The sequence below is a fragment of the Chlorocebus sabaeus genome, chromosome 2 (assembly GCF_047675955.1).
Source record: "Chlorocebus sabaeus isolate Y175 chromosome 2, mChlSab1.0.hap1, whole genome shotgun sequence".
In the NCBI taxonomy this organism is placed as follows: domain Eukaryota; kingdom Metazoa; phylum Chordata; class Mammalia; order Primates; family Cercopithecidae; genus Chlorocebus; species Chlorocebus sabaeus.
In genome coordinates, this window is record NC_132905.1 from 51,438,461 (window position 1) to 51,463,675 (window position 25,215).

Genomic DNA, 25,215 nt, shown 5'->3' on the forward strand with positions numbered 1-25,215 from the left:
ATTGTTTGGCATTCCTATTGCCCTTTGCACAACTAAATGAATCAGTGACGTGTATATATATGTATATGTATATATATACACACACACATATATACACACACACACACATATACACACACACACATATATATATATATATATTTTTTTTTTGGAGGCAGAGTTTTGCTCTTGTTGCCCAGGCTGGAGTGCAATGGTGCAATCTTGGCTCACTGCAACCTCTGCCTCCTGGGTTCAAGTGATTCTCCTGCTTCAGCCTTCCAAGTAGCTGGGATTACAGGCACCCACCACCACGTCCAGCTAATTTTTTCTCCATGTTGGTCAGGCTGGTCTTGAACTCCTGACCTCAGGTGATCCGCCCACCTTGGCCTCCCAAAGCGCTGGAATTATAGGCGTGAGCCACCGCAACCAACCCTGATGTATATATTTAAACCTGCTTTTTATTCATTTGTTCAATAAATGAATAAATATTCACAGTTGGGATTACTGGCCTACATCTTCCACAATTATAACATTATTTTAGCTAGTGAACAATAAAACTAATTTGATTTTGGTTAACTTCTTTTCAATACAGATGGTTTAAAAATAAAACAAAACCTGTGTTTTTCTATTGTGATCTTAAAAATATCTTTCTAACATGCTTTTTAAAAATATATATAAGTATGCTGCCACTGCCTTGTAGTAAACTTTAGAAAATGTTGAGATTCCAAAGGGCTGCCTACAAACCAAATGGCATCCTAGCTTTGGCAGGCTGATGCTTCATTTCGGCTGCTCTCGCCCCCTCTAGCGTTTGCAAAGCTCATCTGTCTGATTATCCAGTTACCTCACTGAACAAGAGCTTGGCTAAGTCCTGCCCATCTATGACATCACCCCCTTCTTCAACCACTGCGAGGTGAAGCTTTAAACTTCAGACTTGGAGGTGGGCTGTGTGCAGTAAACTGGAATGCTCTCCCTCGCTCACTCCTCAGTGTAGGAGTGATCTGAAGCAGGACAAGCTCAGCCTGCAGCTGCCGTGGGCTTTGTGTGGACTGGACGCCGAGCTTGGGAGACGGGGGAGGGCTATTACTCCAATTCACAGTCAATGGAATTACAGCTATAGCGGCAGTGTATATAGGATTGCTTTTTCTCGTCTTCCTGGTAAGTGTTTTCCATGTTTTTTCTTATGATTGTCCCAGAAAGTTTGCTTGGTTTTACTCTCTAGAAAGAAACGACTGGATACTATGAGAAATCCAAATAGGAATGTTTGCTCTGTCACCAGAAAAAGCAATATATGTGTGTGCAAGCCAGCAAAGAAAAATTTCACTATATGGCCAAATGCAAGAAGTTTCTTAGAACCTTCTTTCATTTATAAAAGATAGTAAGTGGCTATTTTCTGTCTCGAGTAATTGCTATTTGAAAAGAGCCTTATGGAAAACAGCAAGTTGGAAAGTTCAGTGTTAAATATCAAACAATACAAGGAGATTCTTCACAGATAGAAAAGCAAAAGGTCCTGCTAACTTGGTGTGTACTGTATGTGTGGTATGATCACCAATTGCTGTTTTTACAACTGTGAAAGAAAATCAATAATCCCTCAGCCCATGAGTACGCAGTACATGAAAAGCATACATCTTGCTCACAGCTAGCCGAGCTGCTCCTAGAGACTTATGTGCCTCTGTAAAGGATTAACAGCTACACCTAGATTTTAAAGCTTGCACTGCTATCGTGCCTGAGCTGCTTCAAGCATTTCAGGCTTGCAAATCTCAACTAGTAAATTGAACTCAGAGGAGGGGGAGACTCTCTTCCAAACTATATTCCCTCTTCAATAGAACGCCAAAATCCATTGCTTAGGCAAGTGTGGTATGTGACTAGCATAGTAAATGGCTAAGTCTACTCAGAAAAACTAACAAAGCTCACCCTGGAAGCTATGCCTGATGTATGCAGTGAGTTTGGGGTGGCAGGAAAGAAAAATAAATGAGTAGAGCCCTCATCAAGTGGGTTTTGCAGAGGATCCATTCTTTGCAACTTACAATAGGAAAATCTTATATTGGAAGAAATGCATTTATACTACAAAGCTTGAAAAAGTAGTTAAATGTATCTTCTCAAAAAAATTTGTTCACTGAATTAGCTCTGAAACAAAATGGTTGCATATAGGTAAAGAGTGCAACAGGCCCATCCATGTCTTCTCAACGTCTGGGGGGTTCTTTTTTGTTACTTTATTTAGAATTTAAAGAAAAAAAAAACTTGATTTTTTTTTCAATTGTTAGTCCAAATTCTCTAATGGTTTTAATAATAAGGCTATTTTAAATATTCTTAATAAATGTCTCCTTTAAAATGCCCATCTATGTTATTTTATTATCCAGAAACAACATAAATAAAGCCACTAGAAAAGTCCTTCAGCTGTAGCAATGCCTTTCATTTATCTCTAACTGCATAAAAATATCCTGACCAGCCTAAACATAAAGAATAAATTTGCCTATATTCAGGGAGAATCACTTATACTTAACCCAAAGTGACAGAGGACTAATATTCATCTCCTCTGCAATGAGTGAAGAAAAATGAATCCTTTAAAAGTACCACAATAATATCAACATTACCAACTACCACAAATATTAATGATCATATGCCAGGTTTTTACCATGGGAAAATTAAATCAGAGATAAGCCCCTTAGTTTGGACACATATATACACACACAGACAAACGTACATCTATTTATTACCCTGAAATAAAAACAGGGTTACAAAAATGCATAGATTTAACTAAAAAAACTAAAATTTGATTTTTTGAAGAGCACAGCCAAAACACATCAAGTCCAAGGATCAGCGAAATATTAGTGAATGAATAAACATAATGAATTCATTAATATCGTGGTTCTATATAACTCTCTACCAGTTATTAATTGGGTTTTTCATTTCACTGCACCCCACCCTTTAAAATCAATTATGACTGGGTTCAAAATGCACAATTAGACACTTCCCAAACATAACGTTTGTGAAATGTATAATTGGATAGCAAATAAAGTTTTTACAAAAAGAAGAAAAACAGTAAGAAAATTTGTCATAACTAAAGGTGGCAGCAAAATAGAAGGTATGTTTCTTTTGCTTTTAAGTGTTAATTAAAGAGACTACAATTCTATCAAAACTTTTTCAGAGCTAAATGAAGCAGTGTGAAATAAATTTGGTTGAAATCTTGTGGCTGTCAGACTTTGTTAGCAAGCTATTAATTATCTTTACCCCAGTTTCTTCTCTAGACTGTATTGCCCAATCAAATAGAAACTCCAATTATGCTCAGCATCTCCTGCCTAGGGACACAAGACCCTAATGAACACTCAGTCTCTCTCGACGAAAAATACAATAATCAGCTTTAAATATGCAAGTGCACTGCAGAGAGATTTTTCTGTGCTTTTCTTGGCCACACACCCTAAGGCTTCCTCCTTTTTCTGGATTATTTTGAACAATTTTAAGCCCTACAAAAATCTATGCAGGGAATTTGCCTTGTCTTAATAATATATTAATGTTTCTTCTTTCTTGCTTTTCATTTTTGATATGCCAATGTTCATACCAATATTAAATCTGGTCACTAAAAAACATATTTGGTTTATAGTTGCCATTTCAGTCATTTCTTAACTTTTATGCCTCTTTTTAAGGTGGGTGGGCTATAAAACAAAGAATGTGATTGATTACTGGCAAAATTCAGAGCTAACTTAAATATTCTGAATAGATTCCATTATATATTATTTTATTCAAACCCATTTATTAAAAAAAAAAAAAGCATTAGAAATAACTGTTTAAAGTCAAATGAAGACTACCATAAATAAAGTCAACAATGGAAATAAGATTCAGTAAATTTTTCAAAGGCCATAATTTCTCCCCTCCTTCTTTCCTCCTTCCCCCTACCCTCCCACCCCCCACCTTTTGCCCCAGAGGCCTTCACTGTTCTTCTCAACGGGAGGCTTTGTTGTAATTAAACCAGAGAAAAACTGGCCAGCAGCAGCCAACATCTGACTTGCGGCTTCTGAAAGCAGTGTTCTGGTAGAGTGTACCACCCCCCAGCGGGCAAAAACTCTACAGTAAAAATCTCTCAGCAATATTAATCCTCAAAACTGCATTTTCTCTTCAGAGCATAAAAACGGATGTTTCTCAGCTCCTTCTAACATTCCACCATTTCAAAAATTTACTGAAAGTCAACAAATAAATTTCCAACAAAGAGTTGGTCTTCTGAAACAGCATTCTTCCTCTTAAGAAAATAAGTATACACATTTCAGAAAGTATTTTCCAGTTTCAAAATACAGATCGACATCACTAAATTTGGTTAAACATCACATTAAAGGACAGTTTTCAAAGCTATGTTTATGTTGTGTAAGAAAGAACTTTGAGTTATCTATTTACGAAAATCCCAGAGAAAACAGATTTTAAGTAGAAAGCAATAGAGTATAATTTAAGCAAAAGCTAAAATTTCATTTGTTTTGCATATGCAGAATCTCTTTCCTACCCTAAAATCAAGTGTCAGGGATGTATAAAAAGCTTTCTGCAGGTATTAGTCTGTTTAAATGAAAGGAGGGAGAAATTGCTCTCATTTGATGAGACAATGACAGCTTTTGTTCTTTATTCTTTCACTTTCCATGTGCACAAGTTACCGTGGCAACTTTGAAGAGAAAACGCACAGACCACATTTGGTTAAAAACCATTTTTAAAGTGTGCCACTGGACTGTGGATTGATCAGTTTATGTGTTGTTGATTTTCTTCCTCTTCATCTGGTTTAAGTAATACCCTACTTGTACATGAAAAACAATGTATTTTATGACTTCAGGTGGTCACACCGACCAGTATAGTGCTTGCCACACAGTAGACTAAAATAAATCTATTTGCTGAACTACTGTATGGAAACTTAAATATTAGAAATTTAAAGCACATCAACCAAGTTGTACTCACAGAGTTAAAAAGGAATTTAAACTCTGCAATGGTAAATGTGGTTTAACAAAAGTAGGCGCACTTTTAATTCCTTTTGCTCAAAAGTGAGCACAAATGTAAAGCATGCCCCCACCCCAAACTCTATACCACTTACCTTCACCACTCTCTAAATTAATATCTTACTCGTTCTTACAAGTCTTGTTCTCTAATTCATTTACTTTGGGTTTAATATCATAAAAGGAAGCAGCATTCACTATGCTGAAGGATAATATCCCAGTTTGCCTTTTTGTTTTAAGGATGCTTGATTTAACTTTACAAGCCAAAACAAATGAAGCAGAATTCAATTCATTTGTCACAAATGTACCGGGGAAAAGAACTAGTAACAGAAAAAGAAAAAGTAGAAATACTTAGCATTGGAAATGTTATCCCCTATTTTCCATAAATGAAACAAGGACCTTGTTCAGGCTAGAAAATAGTCTGGATAAAACCAAGTATGAAAAGGCACACTTGCTTCTCTGCCTCTCAGCAAACCCTTCAGACTTCATGACTCTCAAGAGGAGAGTTAGAGGTCCTTCTGCTTGCCTGGCATTAAACAAAAGAATTGGAACTTTCCTGAAATCTGATGATCGTGGAAAATTTAACACCAGACAGGCTGCTTAGAAAGCATTTTGCTGTCACTATCAACTAACCTGATGTACTCCAGTTTTTCAGTTTAACCATATATATAGTTTATTTGAAATACCGTTTGTTGTTGCAAAGACTTAGCATTCACAGGTTGAGCTTTTTTAGCAGCAATTTAAGCCTTCATAAATAAATTACCTTCCTAATACTCTAAATTATGATTGTATAAATTCCAGTTTACCTAGAAATATTCACAAAGTTGGGTACGTTTGTTTAGGCATGAGTTTTTTTTAGTCTCAAGGTTTTACTTAAAACAAGGCAACTAACTTGGATTAAAAGTTCTACATGCCATTATATTTTAGACTGAATATTTTTAAAAGTCCCCAGCATTAAGAAATCATTCTGTGGGAGAAATCATTAAAAAAGAAACTAAAATCTCAAAACCTTATACTTGAATTAGTATTTTTCAAAACTGAGTAATGATCAAACAGGTCAAATCAAAATCAATTTAAATCTAAGGCATAAATAAGAAATTAGCACTACTATTATATAGCTTCATCTTAATCTAAGTAATATTCTTAAAACATAAGAAATACCTTCTCATAACACTCCCAGCTCCAAAATATTGTAGTAGCAGGGAAGAAATCATATAAACATGTAGATTGCCGCAAGTTCTTGATTTTATTTAAATATCAGTTTTCTATTCAGATACAACTTCTTATATTAGTTTTCCTAAAATAGTATCCTTATCTATTTACATGTTTTATTGGGTGTACCATGGAAATAAATTGGAAGCTTTTCAGACTTGATGATTACATTATAAATGCAAAAAAAAATCTACAATTTTTATTTGTAAAAAGAAACTGAATATGAATATAAGGATCCCTATTGTTTTTCTTCTTTTTACTACAGTTTTAAGTGTTTTATAGTTAAATAATGACTCCATTAAAAAATTTTTTTAAACATTCCATTAAGTTACCAGGGCTCCATTTATGTTTTTCCCCCAAGTTACCCCATTAACAGTATTTTTCTAAAAGATCGATTCATTTTGTTCAGAAGTAATGGCCTCTTTCAAGCCTAGGCAGACAGAAAGGCTCTGAAGTCAGTGTTGTGGAAACCTGGCCACAGTGTCCATGCCAGTGGGGGTCATTTTTCTTTTCATCATCGACATTTGACTACAGTATTTCTAGGTGCGCAAATATGTAGATCCAGTTCAGAAAGGGGAAAGTCAAAGCATAGGAGAAGATCGTTCATTTTTGATGAAGATATCCTTGCAGCCTTTAATATGCCAAAACCAAAACCCAAAAATCTGTTTAGCACTATAGTTTCAAACATAAATGGGAAAGAGAAGACATAAAATGTAGTCAAATATGAATGGTTTTGAGCCTAAGTAAAGGGAGTAGGGGCATATGAGAGTAGCTCTGAATGTAACCTTCATTTCTGAAAGAGTATCCTTCTCTCCTAAGAAACCTGTTTTATGTTTTTCCTTTTATTTAAATACAATGTGGGGAGAAAAGAATGACATTTTCCAAGAACTTAATGAGATTTAAGGCTTTCTGTTAATCCCACATTATTACCACTATTGTATGAATGGCAAATGTGAGTTTGCATATCAAACAGAATAGAGGAAGCAGCTTCACAAATGTAAAACAGGTAAAATAAACAAATTAATCTTCCATCTTTTCACACCAATTTAGAACTCTTTCATTCTCTGAGTTAAAAATGTGAAAATCAACACATATTGTTAGAGCCTAATTTGGTGAAATATACATAGTTCAGATACAAGATAAAAGACATTTATTTTATGTCTGGTTATCATTATGACCATCACCTTGGACACACTGTGGTCTGACCTGACTCAGGGAACAATCAGTTTTTAAATCCCCAAAATCAGCAGATTCATCATCTCAAGTATATATTGCTTCACCATCATCCCTGGAATATCAGAAATGCTTGACTCTTGGTAACACTTTAAGCAGGTTCTCTCTTGTTATTTTATAATGGTTTTTAATTAGTTTCTAATGCAATTTAACGTAAGTAGTTGTTTTCTAAACTTAACCACATTATTTTATATGTTGAATAATTTTCAAGTTTAAAAAACTTTTACAGAAGATACCTTAAAAAGTAACCTTGTAATTATAATTTCAACAGCTTGGTTTTCCATTTTCACACACTGAGAAAGCAACAGTTTTCAAGAAAAGATACTATTGGAATTTGACAATAACAGGCAAAGCCCTAAAGGCATCACAGTAAAACCTCACATTAAACAATAAATCATTTAAACTTTCCTCTGTGGGCACTTTGCAATATTCACTAGAGACTGATTCATCTGCTAACTGCTATTTTTGTTTCAAGTTGCCTAAATAATAAATTATATGTATCTGTAATTTTTTTTCACTTTTCTTCTGTAATAACTATGACCATGTTGGTATGCAGTTAGCAAACTAAAATAAACTGAATTTTTGGAGAGAACCAGAAACACAAATTGTGGCCTTATTTAACATACTCGTTCAGCAGAGCATTTGAATTATGGAACAGATGCTATCCTTGCTGGATGTTAGGTAGTAACTGTGGGAGAAGCAAATTGCTACTACTTTAGTCCTTACTTTCAGGGTCACATATTTCCAGGATACTCAAATGTTCCCTACATATATACAAAGTATCAGAGTGGATGATCCTGCATAACCAATTGGAATATTACTCACCTCCTCCAAACTCTTAAAAAATCTTCATGCATATTTGATAATGGGCAAAGCAGTCAACATTAAATTCAAAGATCTCTTTAGTCAAGCCAAAAGTCTTCTTTCAGAAACGATACACTTATTAAAACTTGGCATATTCATGTATGAACCTAGAGAGAAATGCCCCATCTGGTGTGCTTTCCTAATGGTCACTACAAGGAGATCGAAATAATAGTGTCCTTTCTATTTCAAATACAATTTTTTTTTTCAAACTCAGTATGCTAAAAGAAAATTAGAACAGTATTCTCCAGAAAAACTAAACATGACTTGAACTTCTATGTCACCTTTTGGGCAAGAACACCTGAGTGCTTAGAGTTTCAAGATCAATAAATAGTCCTTAGATGTACCCCTAAAGAGAAAGGGGATGGTGTCGACATTCTGCAATTGGGAAAATTGAGACCTGCAGGAAGAATCAAACAGGGAACTGAGCAAATCAACAGAAAAGCTTTTAACATAGTCTTTTCAACTGTAAATTGTGGATTGTGTGACTTTGTTAAATCATGTTCAGAAATGCCTAAAAAGTTACCTTGGCATTTCTGTCAAAAATACTTGTTAATGTATTTGCTCACCTCTTTGACATGTACTTGTTTTCTTCTTTTTAAACATTTAATCATTTTATGCATATGATTTCAAAGTAAATTTTTAAAGACTGGCTTGAATTTGAAAGCCATGGTGTTTAATTCAAAGTGACACAATCATATAATAGAAATTATCTGTTTGATGACAATCTCAACTTTGGCTCCTACTTTATTTATATAAGAAAATGAGAAGTCTAAAAACAAAGAGGTCAACCTATCCCTTTTGACTAACCACTATGATGAAAGATGTGTTGTTTTAAGACATTGAAATTAAATGTCTAGGAAATTTCTCTAGTATGTTAAAGTTCATTATTAATAGTTCATTAAAACCTTTTACTTTCACAGGAGATGCTCAGTCCCAGTATATTTTAAGGAAGATAAATATAAAGGAAATTTAGTATGCCTCGTTTTCTTTCCATGAAGAATTTAGTTTCCTTTACTTCTTAAAAGAGAATACCTGTTCTTATATAACGTGACTGCACCAGACATTCTGAAAAATCAGCAAGAAGCAAAAGCTGGAAATAGCTATTTCACAGCAGGTAATCATACCTCAGGATGTAGCTACTGTACAAAGTTTATACTTGGATAATCCTGGATGGGAATAAAGGTAGGGGGTAACTGCCTGAAAAACCTATTACTATACAGGCCTTAGCATCATGAATGGCTTTCTTCATGAGGATCTGAAGTTACTATCTCTGACCACATTGCACAGAAGAGCCAATAAGAATTTCAAAGAGGGCAATTTCCACTAAGGGAATTAAGCTACACAAAAGGAACCTTCACACAGAAACTCTATCAGAAAGAAAAAAAAAAATACATAGGAAGCCATGTGTCCTACATAGTAACAGGAAGCAGAATTGTTTCTGCCCCCACTTTAATGAGCTTGCCCACCATGCTGAACTGCAGCTGGAATGTTCATTGACAACAGCAAGCCTGATCTGGAGGTGTGTGCGGCATAGGATTACTTGAATAAACGGTGAAGAACATTTCCAAGGACTAAACAAAGTTTATAAGTCCCAGCCCCTCACCAGGAAAATAATATATGTGCATTGGATATTCACCCCCGCAAAATTTACTCACATCGTTCAATAAGGTAGGAAAAACAAAGTATTTTATTTTCATGCCTAAAATTACAAAGGCTAATTAATACTTAAAAGGACACAAGATATTATATTACACAATACATCAGTATAAATCTGTACTTTGCCAGCCATAGAAAAAGTTGATTTAGATTCTAGGTTAGAATTTAAAGAAATATAAATGCACTGTGAAAACACATTATGAGATAGAAAATAATGAAAAATGTGGACAAAGTCATTAAAACTTGCAGTATGAAACATATAACAAAATGCAAACAGAAGAAAGACAGAGTTTAACATGAAGTGAAATTTCCCACTTAGGTTAGCTGGATGTATTAGCTTTGTAATTCTTTCCCAAAAATAAATGAAGGATTCGTTCTTATTTTCTTATAGAAATCCACCCATTTAAAATAATACTTAAAATTAATAACCAAAGAAAATGAAATGACATTAATAATCAAAGCAAACTATGGGTTTAATTGAGATTCAGGATCTCAAGATGTGGGTAACTATGAAGTATGAAGTATGAAGAGAATAGATATTTTTATGACATTTTTCTATACCTGTATAGTCTTTGCCTAATAAAAAGTAAATATAAAAATTTGTGGTTTTTTGATAACAGTAAAATGGTTACCTTTAAATATAACAAACAATATTCCAAGGTGTTAATTATTATGAATATTAAGAAAGAAATGGATATTCAATTAGCTTGATCAATGACTGTCTATAAGGTTGATATAAAGTATAATTAAAATACTTTAGATTATTCAATAAAACTTCAATTATATTTAACATTTCAAAATCAAATGGATTTGGGACATGTTACTTTTTAATGTATAAAGAAATTAAGAAACCATTAAAGTAAAGAGATTATATGACGCTGTCTATTGTTAGCTAGCAATAAGCCTGACTATGCCCTCTCCCAAAACAAATTAAAATATTAAAAGTGATTATAGATATTTTAGTTTCCACATTCATTTTAAACATTATATTCAGTATGCTGTCCTTATTGTTTTCTGTCTTTTTTTACTCACTTCATTTTAGGGTTCTGAAGTAACGGAAGCTACCTTGTATAAAGACCTCAACACTGCTGACCATGATCAGCCCAGCCTGGAGCATCTTCCTCATCGGGACTAAAATTGGGCTGTTCCTTCAAGTAGCACCTCTATCAGTTATGGCTAAATCCTGTCCATCTGTGTGTCGCTGCGATGCGGGTTTCATTTACTGTAATGATCGCTTTCTGACATCCATTCCAACAGGAATACCAGAGGATGCTACAACTCTCTACCTTCAGAACAACCAAATAAATAATGCTGGGATTCCTTCAGATTTGAAAAACTTGCTGAAAGTAGAAAGAATATACCTATACCACAACAGTTTAGATGAATTTCCTACCAACCTCCCAAAGTATGTAAAAGAGTTACATTTGCAAGAAAATAACATAAGGACTATCACTTATGATTCACTTTCAAAAATTCCTTATCTGGAAGAATTACATTTAGATGACAACTCTGTCTCTGCGGTTAGCATAGAAGAGGGAGCTTTCCGAGACAGCAACTATCTCCGACTGCTTTTCCTGTCCCGCAACCACCTTAGCACAATTCCCTGGGGTTTGCCCAGGACTATAGAAGAACTACGCTTGGATGATAATCGCATATCCACAATTTCATCACCATCTCTTCAAGGTCTCACTAGTCTAAAACGCCTGGTTCTAGATGGAAACCTGTTGAACAACCACGGTTTAGGTGACAAAGTTTTCTTCAACCTAGTTAATTTAACAGAGCTGTCCCTGGTGCGGAATTCCCTGACTGCTGCACCAGTAAACCTTCCAGGCACAAACCTGAGGAAGCTTTATCTTCAAGATAACCACATCAATCGGGTGCCCCCAAATGCTTTTTCTTATCTAAGGCAGCTCTATCGACTGGATATGTCCAATAATAACCTAAGTAATTTACCTCAGGGTATCTTTGATGATTTGGACAATATAACACAACTGATTCTTCGCAACAATCCCTGGTATTGCGGGTGCAAGATGAAATGGGTACGTGACTGGTTACAATCATTACCTGTGAAGGTCAATGTGCGTGGGCTTATGTGCCAAGCCCCAGAAAAAGTTCGTGGGATGGCTATTAAGGATCTCAATGCAGAACTGTTTGATTGTAAGGACAGTGGGATTGTAAGCACCATTCAGATAACCACTGCAATACCCAACACAGTGTATCCTGCCCAAGGACAGTGGCCAGCTCCAGTGACCAAACAGCCAGATATTAAGAACCCCAAGCTCACCAAGGATCACCAAACCACAGGGAGTCCCTCAAGAAAAACAATTACAATTACTGTGAAATCTGTCACCTCTGATACAATTCATATCTCTTGGAAACTTGCTCTACCTATGACTGCTTTGAGACTCAGCTGGCTTAAACTGGGCCATAGCCCAGCATTTGGATCTATAACAGAAACAATTGTAACAGGGGAACGCAGTGAGTACTTGGTCACAGCCCTGGAGCCTGATTCACCCTATAAAGTATGCATGGTTCCCATGGAAACCAGTAACCTCTACCTATTTGATGAAACTCCCGTTTGTATTGAGACTGAAACTGCACCCCTTCGAATGTACAACCCTACAACCACCCTCAATCGAGAGCAAGAGAAAGAACCTTACAAAAACCCCAATTTACCTTTGGCTGCCATCATTGGTGGAGCTGTGGCCCTGGTTACCATTGCCCTTCTTGCTTTAGTGTGTTGGTATGTTCATAGGAATGGATCGCTTTTCTCAAGGAACTGTGCGTATAGCAAAGGGAGGAGAAGAAAGGATGACTATGCAGAAGCTGGCACTAAGAAGGACAACTCTATCCTGGAAATCAGGGAAACTTCTTTTCAGATGTTACCAATAAGCAATGAACCCATCTCAAAGGAGGAGTTTGTAATACACACCATATTTCCTCCTAATGGAATGAATCTGTACAAAAACAATCACAGTGAGAGCAGTAGTAACCGAAGCTACAGAGACAGTGGCATTCCAGACTCAGATCACTCACACTCATGATGCTGAAGGACTTGCAGCAGACTTGTGTTTTGGGTTTTTTAAACCTAAGGGAGGTGATGGTAGGAACCCTGTTCTACTGCAAAACACTGGAAAAAGAGACTGAAAAAAGCAATGTACTGTACATTTGCCATATAATTTATATTTAAGAACTTTTTATTAAAAGTTTCAAATTTCAGGTTACTGCTGCGATTGATGTAGTGGAGATGCCTGAACACAATTCTATATTTTAGTATTTTTTAGTAATTTGTACTGTATTTTCCTTGCAAATATTGGAGTTATAAACCATTTACTTTGTGTTCTACTGAGTAAGATGACTTGTTGACTGTGAAAGTGAATTTTCTTGCTGTGTTGAACAATCAGGACTGCATTCACATGAGATCCTTGTAGTATAAGCACAGGCCATTTTTCACTTTGGTATTAATAAAATGTAAAAAAAAACTGGCTGAATGGCTGAATGAGAAAATTTAATTTTAGAAAATGGTTATGAAATAATGTTCCAATTATTAAATTTGTATTATCCCAGTGGTATTCAATAAATCAAAGTGTGTGAAGTAATGGGCAATATCAAACCTGCTGCATATCTCCATTTTTGCTCTAGGCAAATTAATTATCCTTAAAAAAGTTAAGCATATCTTCTGAACTGAATACATCAGCTGGCATAAAAGGAGTGTGAAGTCTGTTAAAGCCATTGTCAGCAAAGCTTTGAAAATAAAGGACTTCACAAAAACAGTAATGTAAATGTGCTTCCAAGTTGCGGGGGAAATGTGTACTTAGGAAAACATGAAAACTTAGATTTGTATAGTGTAATGAACACAAATACCAAAACTGCATCTTGGTTTTGCCTATGCCATCCTGATTTTTGAAAAGTGACTTATAAACACAAAATTGATAGTGTTTATGATGTTTTTATCATAAAGGATGTCAGAGAAATTTTATGCATATTAAAAATGTAGTGTAATTATAAGCGATTCCCCTCAACAACCCAGAGAAAGTAGTTCTTTAAATAGGAGAGAATTTAAAGAAAAATAAATACTAGACATCAAATTTAGATCTGGTTTATGTCAAAGGTTTTAACACTGTACATAAATGTTCAATTTACTTTTACAAAGATCAAGAATACTGCCCATTACTGTCACAATTTTCCAGATATTACATAATGAACTTGTAATGTAACATTTCCTTCTAGCTTCCTACTGAATTGTGAGCTATTACTTGTTGAAAAACCATATCACTTTTCCGTTGCCATGATTTTTTTTTTTTTCAACAAAAAACCAAAGTGCATTGTACGCCCTTTGGCCAGTCTTGTATGTGCCTTGATCCAACGCTACATGTATTCAGCTTTTAAAACTCGACAAATTTTTCATACTCCTTAAATATGAAAAATTATGGTCTTATTGCTGAATAAAACTTTTAAAAAGTACAGAATAATTGTGCTTGCTTTTTCAGGATTGTGTTACTATCACTAAGTAGCAAATTGCCCAGCACATTAGTCCTAAACGTCCCATGTATTTTTCTAGGCATAAAAATAAAAGTTGGCTAAACATTTTTAAAAATCAACATCTTGAGGTTGTGTATCATTTTACTTTAAAGAGTTCAGTATTTCATGTATAAATTTATTTCTTCCTACTTCTTCACTGTATAGATGGAAAATTTAAGAAATGGTTTCACGGCCTTTCTCTCTTAGGCACACTGCTGCCACTGTCCTGATACTTTATTGAAAAATTGTTTTTTTAAAATAGCGTTTTAGTAGAGTGAGTTGGCATTTGTGATACTGTGAAATATACATTTTCTCTTTGTCCCTGTTTCTGGCATATAACTCCTAAAATCTTGGCAATCTTCAAAGTGATATATTTTCATTTTTCATATGCTAATGAGTTCACTGATGGCTGGCAGGCCCTAAGTAGCTTCAAGATAAAGTCTGGTCATTGAAAAGACCAAGACATGATTATAGGGTTGGGACTTACAACCCCAAACCCCAACTTCCATAGAGGGAGAAGGGGATGAAGATTAAGTTGATCACCAGTGACCAATGGTTTAATCAAGCATGCCTGTGTAATCAAGCCTCCATAAAAAAACAAAAGGCCAAGGTTTGGAGAGCTTCCAGATAGCTGAACATGTGGAGATTCCTGCAGGGTGGCATGCCTGGAGAGGGCGTGGAAGCTCTGTGCCCACCCAGACCTCACCTAATGTTTCCTGCCATCTGGATCCTTTGTCGGATCCTTTATAATACATCAGTAAATCTGTTGCCTTGCATTTTGTGAGCTGTTGTAGCAAATTAATAGAACACAAAAAGGGATCCTGGGAAACCAAACATGAAGCTGGCTAGTTTTGCAACTGGTGTCTGAAGAGGGGGCAGTCTTGTGGGAATAAGTGTTCAACCTGTGGGATATGACACAATTTCCAGGTAGCCAGTGTCAAGATTAAACTGAATTGGAGGACATCCGTTTGGTATCTGCTGAAAAACTGATTGTTTGCTCGGTGTATGGGGCAAAACTTGGTAAGACAAGTCTTCTGTGTTGATTATTGTTGAATGAGAGAATTAAAACACACACACACACACTCTGAGTTTGTGTTTTCCACATAGAGCATCAAAAGACTTGAAATCTTTCGATCTGTTCATAATGTCTGTACTATTTAGAATAAATAGTACAATTAAAAACAAACCACTTACCCTTCCTAGCTATGTTTCCATATCTGCAAAAGGGGGTTATTAGTACCCTCATTTTTGTGAGGATTAAATGACATGATGTGCATGAAAACTGTACAATCTTCTACAAAATATAAGTTACTATTATGGTCAACAAATGTTTGCCATCTGTTCCCAAATTTTACTAGAGACTGCTCCTTCTACTCCTCTACTGACAAGGAGATATCTCCAAGTGACTATGAAATCTTATTAATTATTTGCTTGCTTTCTTAAAAATGTTTCCCAACACTCTGTCTTTTGGCTTCCCGTTATGGCTGTTTTCGAGGAACAACTGAAAGACTAATGTGATTAACATTAAACATAGTGAATGTTTCTGAAGGAAGTCTGACTTTGTTTCTAGAAGTTTTGAGTAGTTTAAGCTATAGTTCTTCTAAAAGTCAGGGAAAGGACTGAATGTCTCCATAAAGTCTCTATAAACCTGTAGTTTATAAAAAGCAAAAAAAAAAAAAAAAAAAAAAAAAAGATTACATTGATATTTTCCAGTCAGTATACCTTCCATGAGCATAGAAAAGTTTGTGTATATTCTAAAATACACCTTTTGATTATGTTGCCTGGAATAAATCAGAAACATGTTTTATACTAGCAAATATGCAGAGCACCAACAGGATACAAGTTTTTTCCCTACCTACACTTGCTATAAAATCCAGTTGCTTTGCAAAGTACAAAATATACATATATATATACTTCAATAGAATATCAAGATACAAGTCTCCACCTTAAAGGGCACTCAATAGTTATACACACATTTCCATGCATCCCAAACTAAATGATATTAATAAGACTAAATTCCAAATCAGGTACTAACAAATTTATAGGGGAAAAAAAATCCAGTTCTGAATATATAGCATATAGATTTAACAACAACAACAAATAAAAACAACTGGGAAAGCTAGAAAAAAACTAGAGGAAAAAAATTACTCCCTTGCTAAATGTTTGACAAAATCAAAAATTGTTTTTAGATATAGCCACTTGTAACTGCATTTAATCACTGCACTTATTCTTGCTCCCTATTAAAAATGACACTGTTCTCTATCTTATAGCAAGGCTGATTTATTAAAAGTATTATTCCCCTATTCCAAACAAACTGGTGAAAAGAACTCGGCTTTAATAACTACAGTTTCTGACTAATGCATATTTTATAGCTACATGCCAACATGACAGTTTTCATGAGAAATCCAAAGAGAGTTCCATGTCCTAAAGCACCTGAAGCATGGGTGTTAATGGAATCAATCCACCAATGAATGTAGTATTAGTTCATTCTTGCTGAAAATGGTAGTAGCATTTAAAATTCTAATTCCTTTTTCCTTCTTAGCATGATTAGCAAATCTTGATTTAGCATAGTCTTGGAATAACAAACACTGTACTTTTTGTTTTGGGACTTTTTGTTAAATGATAAGCAAAAAATAACTCATGCTTATCAATCACTTTTTAAGAACTTCAAAGTTCTCTACAAATATTCTTAACTAGTCAATGACTTTTACTGACTGGCTTTTTTTTTTTTTTTTTTTTTTTTTTTTTTTTTTTTTTTTTTTGAGACGGAGTATCACTCTGTTACCCAGGCTGGAGAGCAATAGCGCAATCTCAGCTCACTGAAACCTCTGCCTCCTGGATTCAAGAGATTCTCCTGCCTCAGCCTCCCGAGTAGCTGGGATTACAGACGTGCGTCATCACACTCAGCTAATTTTTGTATTTTTAGTAGAGACAGGGTTTCACCATGTTGGCCAGGCTGGTCTCGAACTCCCAACCTCAGGTGATCTACCCGCCTCAGCCTCCCAAAGTGCTGGGATTATAAGCGTGAGCCAGCACGCCCAGCTTGCTTCTTTTTTATAAGGAGCAGACGGCTTGCCTTCAAGAAGTGTGCTGTCTACCAGTTATAGGGCATAAATAGCAGTGACAGTTCACTGTTCTGCAGTAAAGAGGAAGAAACAACTACATCTATTTGAATAGATCAAGGAAGACCTCATGAAGGAGACAAAATTAAGGATAGGTGTTGAGGAGTAAGAAGGAGTTTAAAGAAAAGCAGATACTGGTTCTGAAAAAAAAATAGTGACCAAAATTATAAAAAAATAAAAATGGCCAATGTTTCTCAACCTTGGCCTTGGTCAGAATCACTTGAGGGAGGTTTTTATTAAGATAATCAGGCCCCAACAAAGACTTACTAAATTAAAAACTCCCAGATGAAGGCTAGGCATGTACATTTCAAAAAATTCCAAAGGTGATTCTGCTGTGGTCGAGGACCACTGATTTAGGAGGTGTTTGGATAAAGGCCAATAGTCCAACTGAAATACAGGGTCCATGAAGGAGGTAAGACTGGAAAGGTTTTTTCCATTAGGCTTTGCAGTGTGTTGAATTCCAAGCTGAGAAGTCTACATTGATATTCTTTGCCAATGCCTCTTAAGCAGGTATATAAATGATCAGTGCACTTCATGCAACATTTTGTAAAAATAAAAAATATTGCATAAAGATGAATGGGAGAAACTGCGAACAAGAAGGCAAGTTAGAAGGCTATGCAGTATTTTAGGCAAGGGGAAATGAGGGCCTGAACAGTGCACTGCCAGTGGAATGGGGTCAAAAAAGAAATAAAGAAAAGAAAGCTTTAATTAAAAAGATACAGTAAAAAAAAGTAGAATATTGAAGATGATGAAGATTTTCAGCACAGGTAAGTAGAATGTTGGTGAGGCAACTAATAAAGATGGAAAACAACTGAGAAGAAACAGATTTCAGAGTATTTTGTAAATACTGGCTTTGAACAGGTGACTATGTGCGCAGTACAGGTTTACATCTGCTAATTTTTAATAGTGCCCTCTTCAACCCTCCATAGTGACCCAGATAATAAATTAACATGACCTTAGGTTTACATTATCCCTCTGGACATGTCTACAGAGGGTTACAAAGGAGGATGTGGGGACAGATCCTCAGCATCAGGAAGGGAAACCACATCTAAGAGGTGAGTATTAAAATTGAGAGGGCAGATGAGATAAGCAACAGAAAATAAGCAGAGAGAAAAGAGGTGCCAAAGGAGCACCCTTTGTAATGGGGGAAGAGGAAGAAGAATCCACACCAAAGAAACAACAAACAAACAAAATGTGGGGTGGGGAGGTCGCAGAGGAGGAAAAATAATCAAAAAAAGAAAACATTATGGAGTCAAAGAAGTAAAGTACTAAAAAAGAAGGATGTCAAAAATGTTATCAGGGTAAAGACATAGAAGAGGTCACCACTGAATATGAAAAATGAGGTGACCTTTGGGGTCACTTTTATGAAAGCAGTGTCTACAAGTAATGAGGGAAAAGCCTCTAGGGTGCTGACAGGATAATGGGAGATAAAGAAAACAGAAACAATGATTAAGACTACTCTTTCAAGAAGATAAGAGGGTGAAGGGGTCTTGGTGGGTCATGGGGAGGAACAAGATAGAAAAAAAGGAAGTGAACACCAGGAGGGAGATATATTAACCTGAGGAAGAAGATGGGAGTATAGTGAGAGGAATCTACAATGAAGACAGGGAGCATATTTAATAGGAGAAAAGAAAGTGGAGATGCCCAAGAGGTACGGCCCAAGCCATGACTGTGGCTCTAGGATGCCTGAAATAAAGACTGACTGAGAAGCTACAGTTTTACAAGTATCACTAGCTAGGAGAACAAAGTCACTGAGAGAGATGGAATGAGGTGGTATGAAGGTAAGGTTTGTAGTCCAGGCCCTAAGGAAGATGGGGAAATGTACCAGAGATGAAGAGGATAGAGAAGATGATGGTATTAGGTGATGCAACTGTAAAATACAGACTTCAAAATAAAGGTTTTTGAATAATGATGACAGAAGCATAGTCACATCTTTCAGGTTTGGAGAAAACATTTTTGAGACTACCTACCTATATCCCATACCTCTCCCCTACCCTACTTTCATCAAATATTGGTAGTTTCTAGAGATGGAGCAGATAACAGGGAAGTTCATCCTCAAGGAAAAATGTCAATTAATTCAAGACTATGGGAAGAATGCTAAGAAAAATGCTAATCACATGGGAAATTGGAATCCAAAAGAAAAAGATTGCAGTGAGCCTAGTAAAAGCAGTTAGAAAACGATCCAGAAAGGAGATAATATTCTCAGAAAGAAAGAGACATGAAACAGGAAAGCAAAGCGGGAAGGGCATTGCACCTAGGGCTCTAACAGATAATCAGTTACACAGGCTGCTGGTCACGAGAGGTGGGTGGAAACTCTTATTCTAAATAGTACAGACATTATGAACAGATTAAAAGAAGAACTAGAATAACCAAATTAACCTTGATCTATTCTTCACATTTCAAAACAGAATTAAATTCAACTTTATCTCAAAATACACACTGAAGAAGTATTTTTACCCATGTAAGCTTGCACTGGGCTTTCCTACAAGTATCGTAAGATTCCAGGCAAAGAGGTAAGCAAATCACATTATGAACCCCTCCCACTCCCTACCCCTATCTCTTTTTTTTTTTTTTTTTTCCTCGCTCTGTCGCCCAGGCTGGAGTGCAGTGGCCGGATCTCGGCTCACTGCAAGCTCCGCCTCCCGAGTTTACGCCATTCTCCTGCCTCAGCCTCCCGAGTAGCTGGGGCTACAGGCGCCCGCCACCTCGACCAGCTAGTTTTTTGTATTTTTTAGCAGAGACGGGGTTTCACCATGTTAGCCAGGATGGTCTCGATCTCCTGACCTCGTGATCCACCCGTCTCGGCCTCCCAAAGTGCTGGGATTACAGGCTTGAGCCCCCGCGCCAGGCCCCCTATCTCATTTTTATGTTATATGGCTAGAATGAGATTAGAAATAACCTTTAAGGCTGCCTTCAAAGTTTTTCTTTTTTAAGAGGTTTCAAAATGAAGCATGCAGCCACGGGGGTGTGGAAGTTGGGGATAATGGGATTTTACAGATTGATTATGTTCACACATAAAAGCAGTGCTTCTTTTTCAACGCCAGCTGGCTGGAGTGGAGGGAGGATAGTCTAGGCAATTACTAAGCAAAGTAATTACCCTGTTGAATGTACGTTGGGGGCTTTGATAATTGTGACAACACAAAGCTGAGGCTAGTTCATACCAATGTTCCATTAAAAAGCACAGAATCACTGCTGGAATCTCGCATTTTAATTTCCTTAATATGAGGATCAATGTGAATGAATATACCCAGAAAAGACTAGGTTAAACAAAAGTCTAACAGAAGCTTCTCTTTCTAAAATATGTTCTGTAAATATTAGTGACGTCTTACACATACAGTGGGCTTAATAAGTGCCTGCTGATTATGTTGCTGCTACTACAGACCCTACCATTTGTTGAAGACTTTGTCCAGCCCAGCGTATTTTAGATCTTTTAATCTCATTTAATTCACACAATAACTTTAGAGATAGGAATTATTATCCTTATTTTTCAGATATGCAAATTAAGACTTTGAAAGGTCATAGAGATTTGTTATCCATTCAACCTTAACAATGATGTACTGAGTATCTGTTCAACAACTGTGGCTGGACTTGGGTGTACAACAGTAGACCAAAAAGACATAAAGATTATGGTTGGGGGAGGGCAGGAATCTAGATTTTTTTTTTTTTTTTTTGAGACGGAGTCTTGCTCTGTCACCAGGTTGGAGTGCAGTGGTACCATCATGGCTCACTGCAACCTCCGCCTCCCAGGTTCAAGCAATTCTCCTGCCTCAGCCTCCCAAGTAGCTGGGACTACAGGCACATGCCACCACACCCGGCTAATTTTTTGTATTTTTAATAGAGATGGTGTTTCACCATGTTGGCCAGGATGGTCTCGATCTCTTGACCTCGTGATCCACCCGCCTTGGCCTCCCAAAGTGCTGGGAGTACAGGTATTAGCCACCACACCTGGCCAGGAATCCAGACATTAAACAAAACTCAAAGGAATATAAAGTGAAAAACTGTGATACGTACCACGAAAGAGAAAAACATGGTGCTATGAGTGAGCATAACAAGAGAACCTATTTAGATTGGGTGGTAAGAGAAAGCCTAAGACCTGAGAGATAAAGAGTCAGCCATGTAAAGAGTGAAATGAAGAGTGTTCTGAGCACAGGAAACAGGCTGAGTTAAAGCTGCAAATAGGAAATCAGCTTAACGTGTTTAAGGATTAGAACAATTCAGGTGGCTCAGGCTCAGTGATCAAGACATAGGTGAGATCAGCAAGGTAGGCCTGAATAAGGAGTCTGAACTTCACTCTAGCATAAAAGAAAGACAACCGATAGTTTTTAAGAGGGCAGGGAGGAAGACGGGGAGGAGAGGGGGTGGGGAGCTGGAGAAGTGAGTAAAAGAGGAGGAGGTGTGGGGATCAGACCGTCAGATTTCAATTGTAATAAGGTCACTGTAGCTACTCTACGGAGAAACACTGTGTGGAACAGAATAGTGGTGTCAAGTAGAGAGCTGGAAAGATGCTCAAAATATTTTGAAGCTGTAATGGATTTCTTCTTAAAGTTAAATAGTAAGTAGTAGAACAAGAATTCTGTTACTGAAGCTTGGGCTCTTAACTTCTTCATCAGCGGTGTTCAATCTTTTGGCTTTCCTGGGCCACATTGGAAGAAGAAGAATTGTCTGGAGCCACACGTAGAATACAGTAATACTAATGATAGCTGATGAGCAAAAATAAATAAATAAACAAACAAACAGAAAGAAAGAGAGAGAAAAAATCACACACAAAAAAATCATGTTTTAAGAAAGTTTACGAATTTGTGTTGGGCCACATTCAAAGCCATTCTGGGCTGCACGTGGCCCACGGGCTATGAGTTGGACAAGCTTGTCTTAAATACTGATCAGAAACACTTCGTCAGTAAATGTTTTAAAGTTTGAGTCAAGAAAAAAAATTATTTCCTTTTACTGAGATAACAACTAGAAAGCATTTTCAGAATTAAATCTCAAAACATTTAATGGGGAGGTGTGACTTCTTCTTCCAATACTTACAGACCTCTGCCCCATGATGCTGAATGATGACTTGGGGTCGTCAATAGTCAATGACTGTCAACTACCCTAAAAGTAACACTTGTCTTTCTTGTAGCTTTCAGTGAATTTAAACTCAGAGTTGGTAGAAATAACCTTAATGTCTGGGTTCCCTACAAGATCTTTTCATGATCCCATCACATCTTCTAAGAGCCGCAGTATAAGAGAATGGAAGTTTCAGATTACTGAAGCTTTTTCCTAGCTTTGTGCTGAAGTTGAGACATATAACTCAAGAGAATACCGACTAGCTTACAAAGTTAACAAATGCCAAGATTATTTAGTGTTTTTCAATAATCTTTTAAAAATCTTTGAATAATTATTATGTTATATTCAGAGTACACTTGCCAGACCTACATAAAGACAGGTATCAGAGGTCCATATTTACTCCATGCTTTTAGCCAATATATCATAGAATGTTAAAGCTAGAAGATATTTCATCAATTTTGGTGATGTGTACTAACCATTAAATTGTGTTAAATCCCCTAATTGTTTTAAAACAATACTTTTTTTTAGTTTATAGTTGAACTGTAACTGCTTTACAGGTTTTGTTTGTCTGTAATGGAAAATCATGTAGCTAATCTATGAATCGCAATATGCTTCTAGCTACTAAGCTAACTACTAGCTCACAGTACTTATCATATAAGTTAAATGCTATCTTTGTTGTTATTATCTGATATATTTAATATTTTGCTTATGTGTTATTATCTATACGCCCAAATGCAACTCCATGAAAACAAGAATTTTTTCCCCCCTGTTGTTTCACTGCTAAATCTTTCCAACATGTAAAACAATGCCTGAAGCCTAGTGGACACATACAAAATATTTGTTGGATGATTGAATAAAAGAACGAATGAGCTTCAAACACTTACATCACTAAGTATTACCTGAGACAATCTTGGTGAAAGCTCTTTGTAAACCGTAAGCCATTCTACAAATGTAGAGCATTAGCAAAGACCATTTATTAAGTATTTCATATCCATTATCTCCTTTACTTCCCAATTCACAAAAGAAACTAAAGTTCAAACAGCTAAAGCAACTTGCCCAATATAACACAGTGTAAGTGGTAGAATTAGAATTCCAACAAACAAGTTGATTCCAAATCCAAGTATCTTGACTCCAGATCTCCTGCCTTTTCTATCTTGCTCTTTATTGTGACATGCGGACTCCAAGTACATAAAACAAAACATACCAGAACACTATTAAATTATACATACGATTCATATTTGAGGTAATGACTAAGAGCATTATCTTTGAATTAGACAGACCTACATTTTCATTCCAGTTTTTGCCACTTATTTGGGATATGGCCTTGGTCATATCCTTGGTCAACTTTTCTAAGCCTCAGTTTCACCTTCTGTAAAATAAGGTAGTAATAATGCCTCTCTAATTGTGTGGAAAAAATTATGTATTTCAAGTAAAGGACTTAACTCGCGAGTATGGGCTAATGGCTCAAAGTGCCTACAATTTTATTTATTTATTTATTTATTTATTTATTTATTTATTTATTTATTTATTTTGAGACGAAGTCTCGCTCTTTTTGCCCAGGCTGGAGTGCAGTGGCGCGATCTCAGCTCACCGTAACCTCTGCCTCCCTGGTTCAAGCAATTCTCCTGCCTCAGCCTCCCAAGTAGCTGGGATTACAGGCATGCACCACCTTGCCTGGCTAATTTTGTATTTTTAGTAGAGATGGGGTTTCTCCATGTTAGTCAGGCTGGTCTTGCACTCCCAATCTCAGGTGATCCGCCACCCTCAGCCTCCCAAAGTGCTGGGATTATAGGCCTGAGTCACCGCGCCTGGCCAAAAAATTTTATTTTTATCTTTGATGATAAAGAAACATTTTCCTGGTATCTTACAACCGACACTTGAATGTGGAATGACAAAAAGAGGGAAGTGTAGAAACAAATCAACAGACTTCATTTGCATTTCTATTTTCCCTCTGTACTCTGCACTGATTTTACAGAAGCAAATGCTAACAAAGTCATATTTTTCTCTCTCTCTCCCAACACAGAACTGGGCTCATTACAATACTCTGCTGCCTACTGATAAAGGTACAAGTGGAAATGTCCACTGCTAAAATGCAGAAGGAATAATAATTTTTTTAAAAAAAGATTAGTTATCTTAAAGCTGTTAAAATGGTAAAGTAGTCTTCTTTGAGGTTTCCAGAATCCCAGTAAATTTTTTTCTTAAATAAGAACACCTATCTAGATGGTTACCTATTAAATCAAAGGTACAGAGTTACTAAAATGTTATCAGTGTATAAGCACCAGGAACAGTGTTTCAGATGAATTAGCCACTCCTATTAGAATCACTTTTATTGGGAAAAAGTGTTAACAGCCAGGTACATGTCTCAGGCACTTTATAGTCTTGTACTTAACTACAATAGCATGTTGCAAAATCCAGGTTCCTCCCTTCTAGTTCTGAAGCCAAATTAGCATGTCCTTGTTCTTGAGAGAGAGAGTCTCTTCTCTGGTTGTCCATGTGTGTTTACACAATGTATTCTTATTTCATAGTCTATCAATGGCTGATCTTTTCCAGCTACAGAAACTTAGTTAACATATTTCTTCAGAAAATTCTTCTATGAATGTCTACTAATATACTTAAAG

At 36.3% G+C, this 25,215-nt stretch overlaps 2 protein-coding genes across 8 annotated transcripts in view; one reads left to right on the top strand and one right to left on the bottom strand.

Moving 5' to 3' along the window:
• Positions 1-25,215, bottom strand: part of MACROD2 (mono-ADP ribosylhydrolase 2) — a 2,124,972-nt gene that overhangs the window by 1,746,471 nt on the left and 353,286 nt on the right. The window lies entirely within an intron of this gene.
• FLRT3 (fibronectin leucine rich transmembrane protein 3) lies at positions 895-13,518 on the top strand. 3 transcript variants are annotated; one of them, XM_007960508.3, is made up of 3 exons: positions 895-1,134; positions 9,170-9,363; positions 10,948-13,518. In XM_007960508.3, the coding sequence occupies exon 3, from the start codon at positions 11,000-11,002 to the stop codon at positions 12,947-12,949; it is 1,950 nt and encodes a 649-aa protein (XP_007958699.1). In that variant the 5' UTR covers positions 895-1,134; positions 9,170-9,363; positions 10,948-10,999; the 3' UTR covers positions 12,950-13,518. The 3 variants fall into 3 exon arrangements, with proteins under 3 accessions (XP_007958699.1, XP_007958707.1, XP_072864491.1); XM_007960516.3 differs by lacking the exon at positions 9,170-9,363; XM_073008390.1 differs by lacking the exons at positions 895-1,134; positions 9,170-9,363 and adding an exon at positions 9,370-9,917.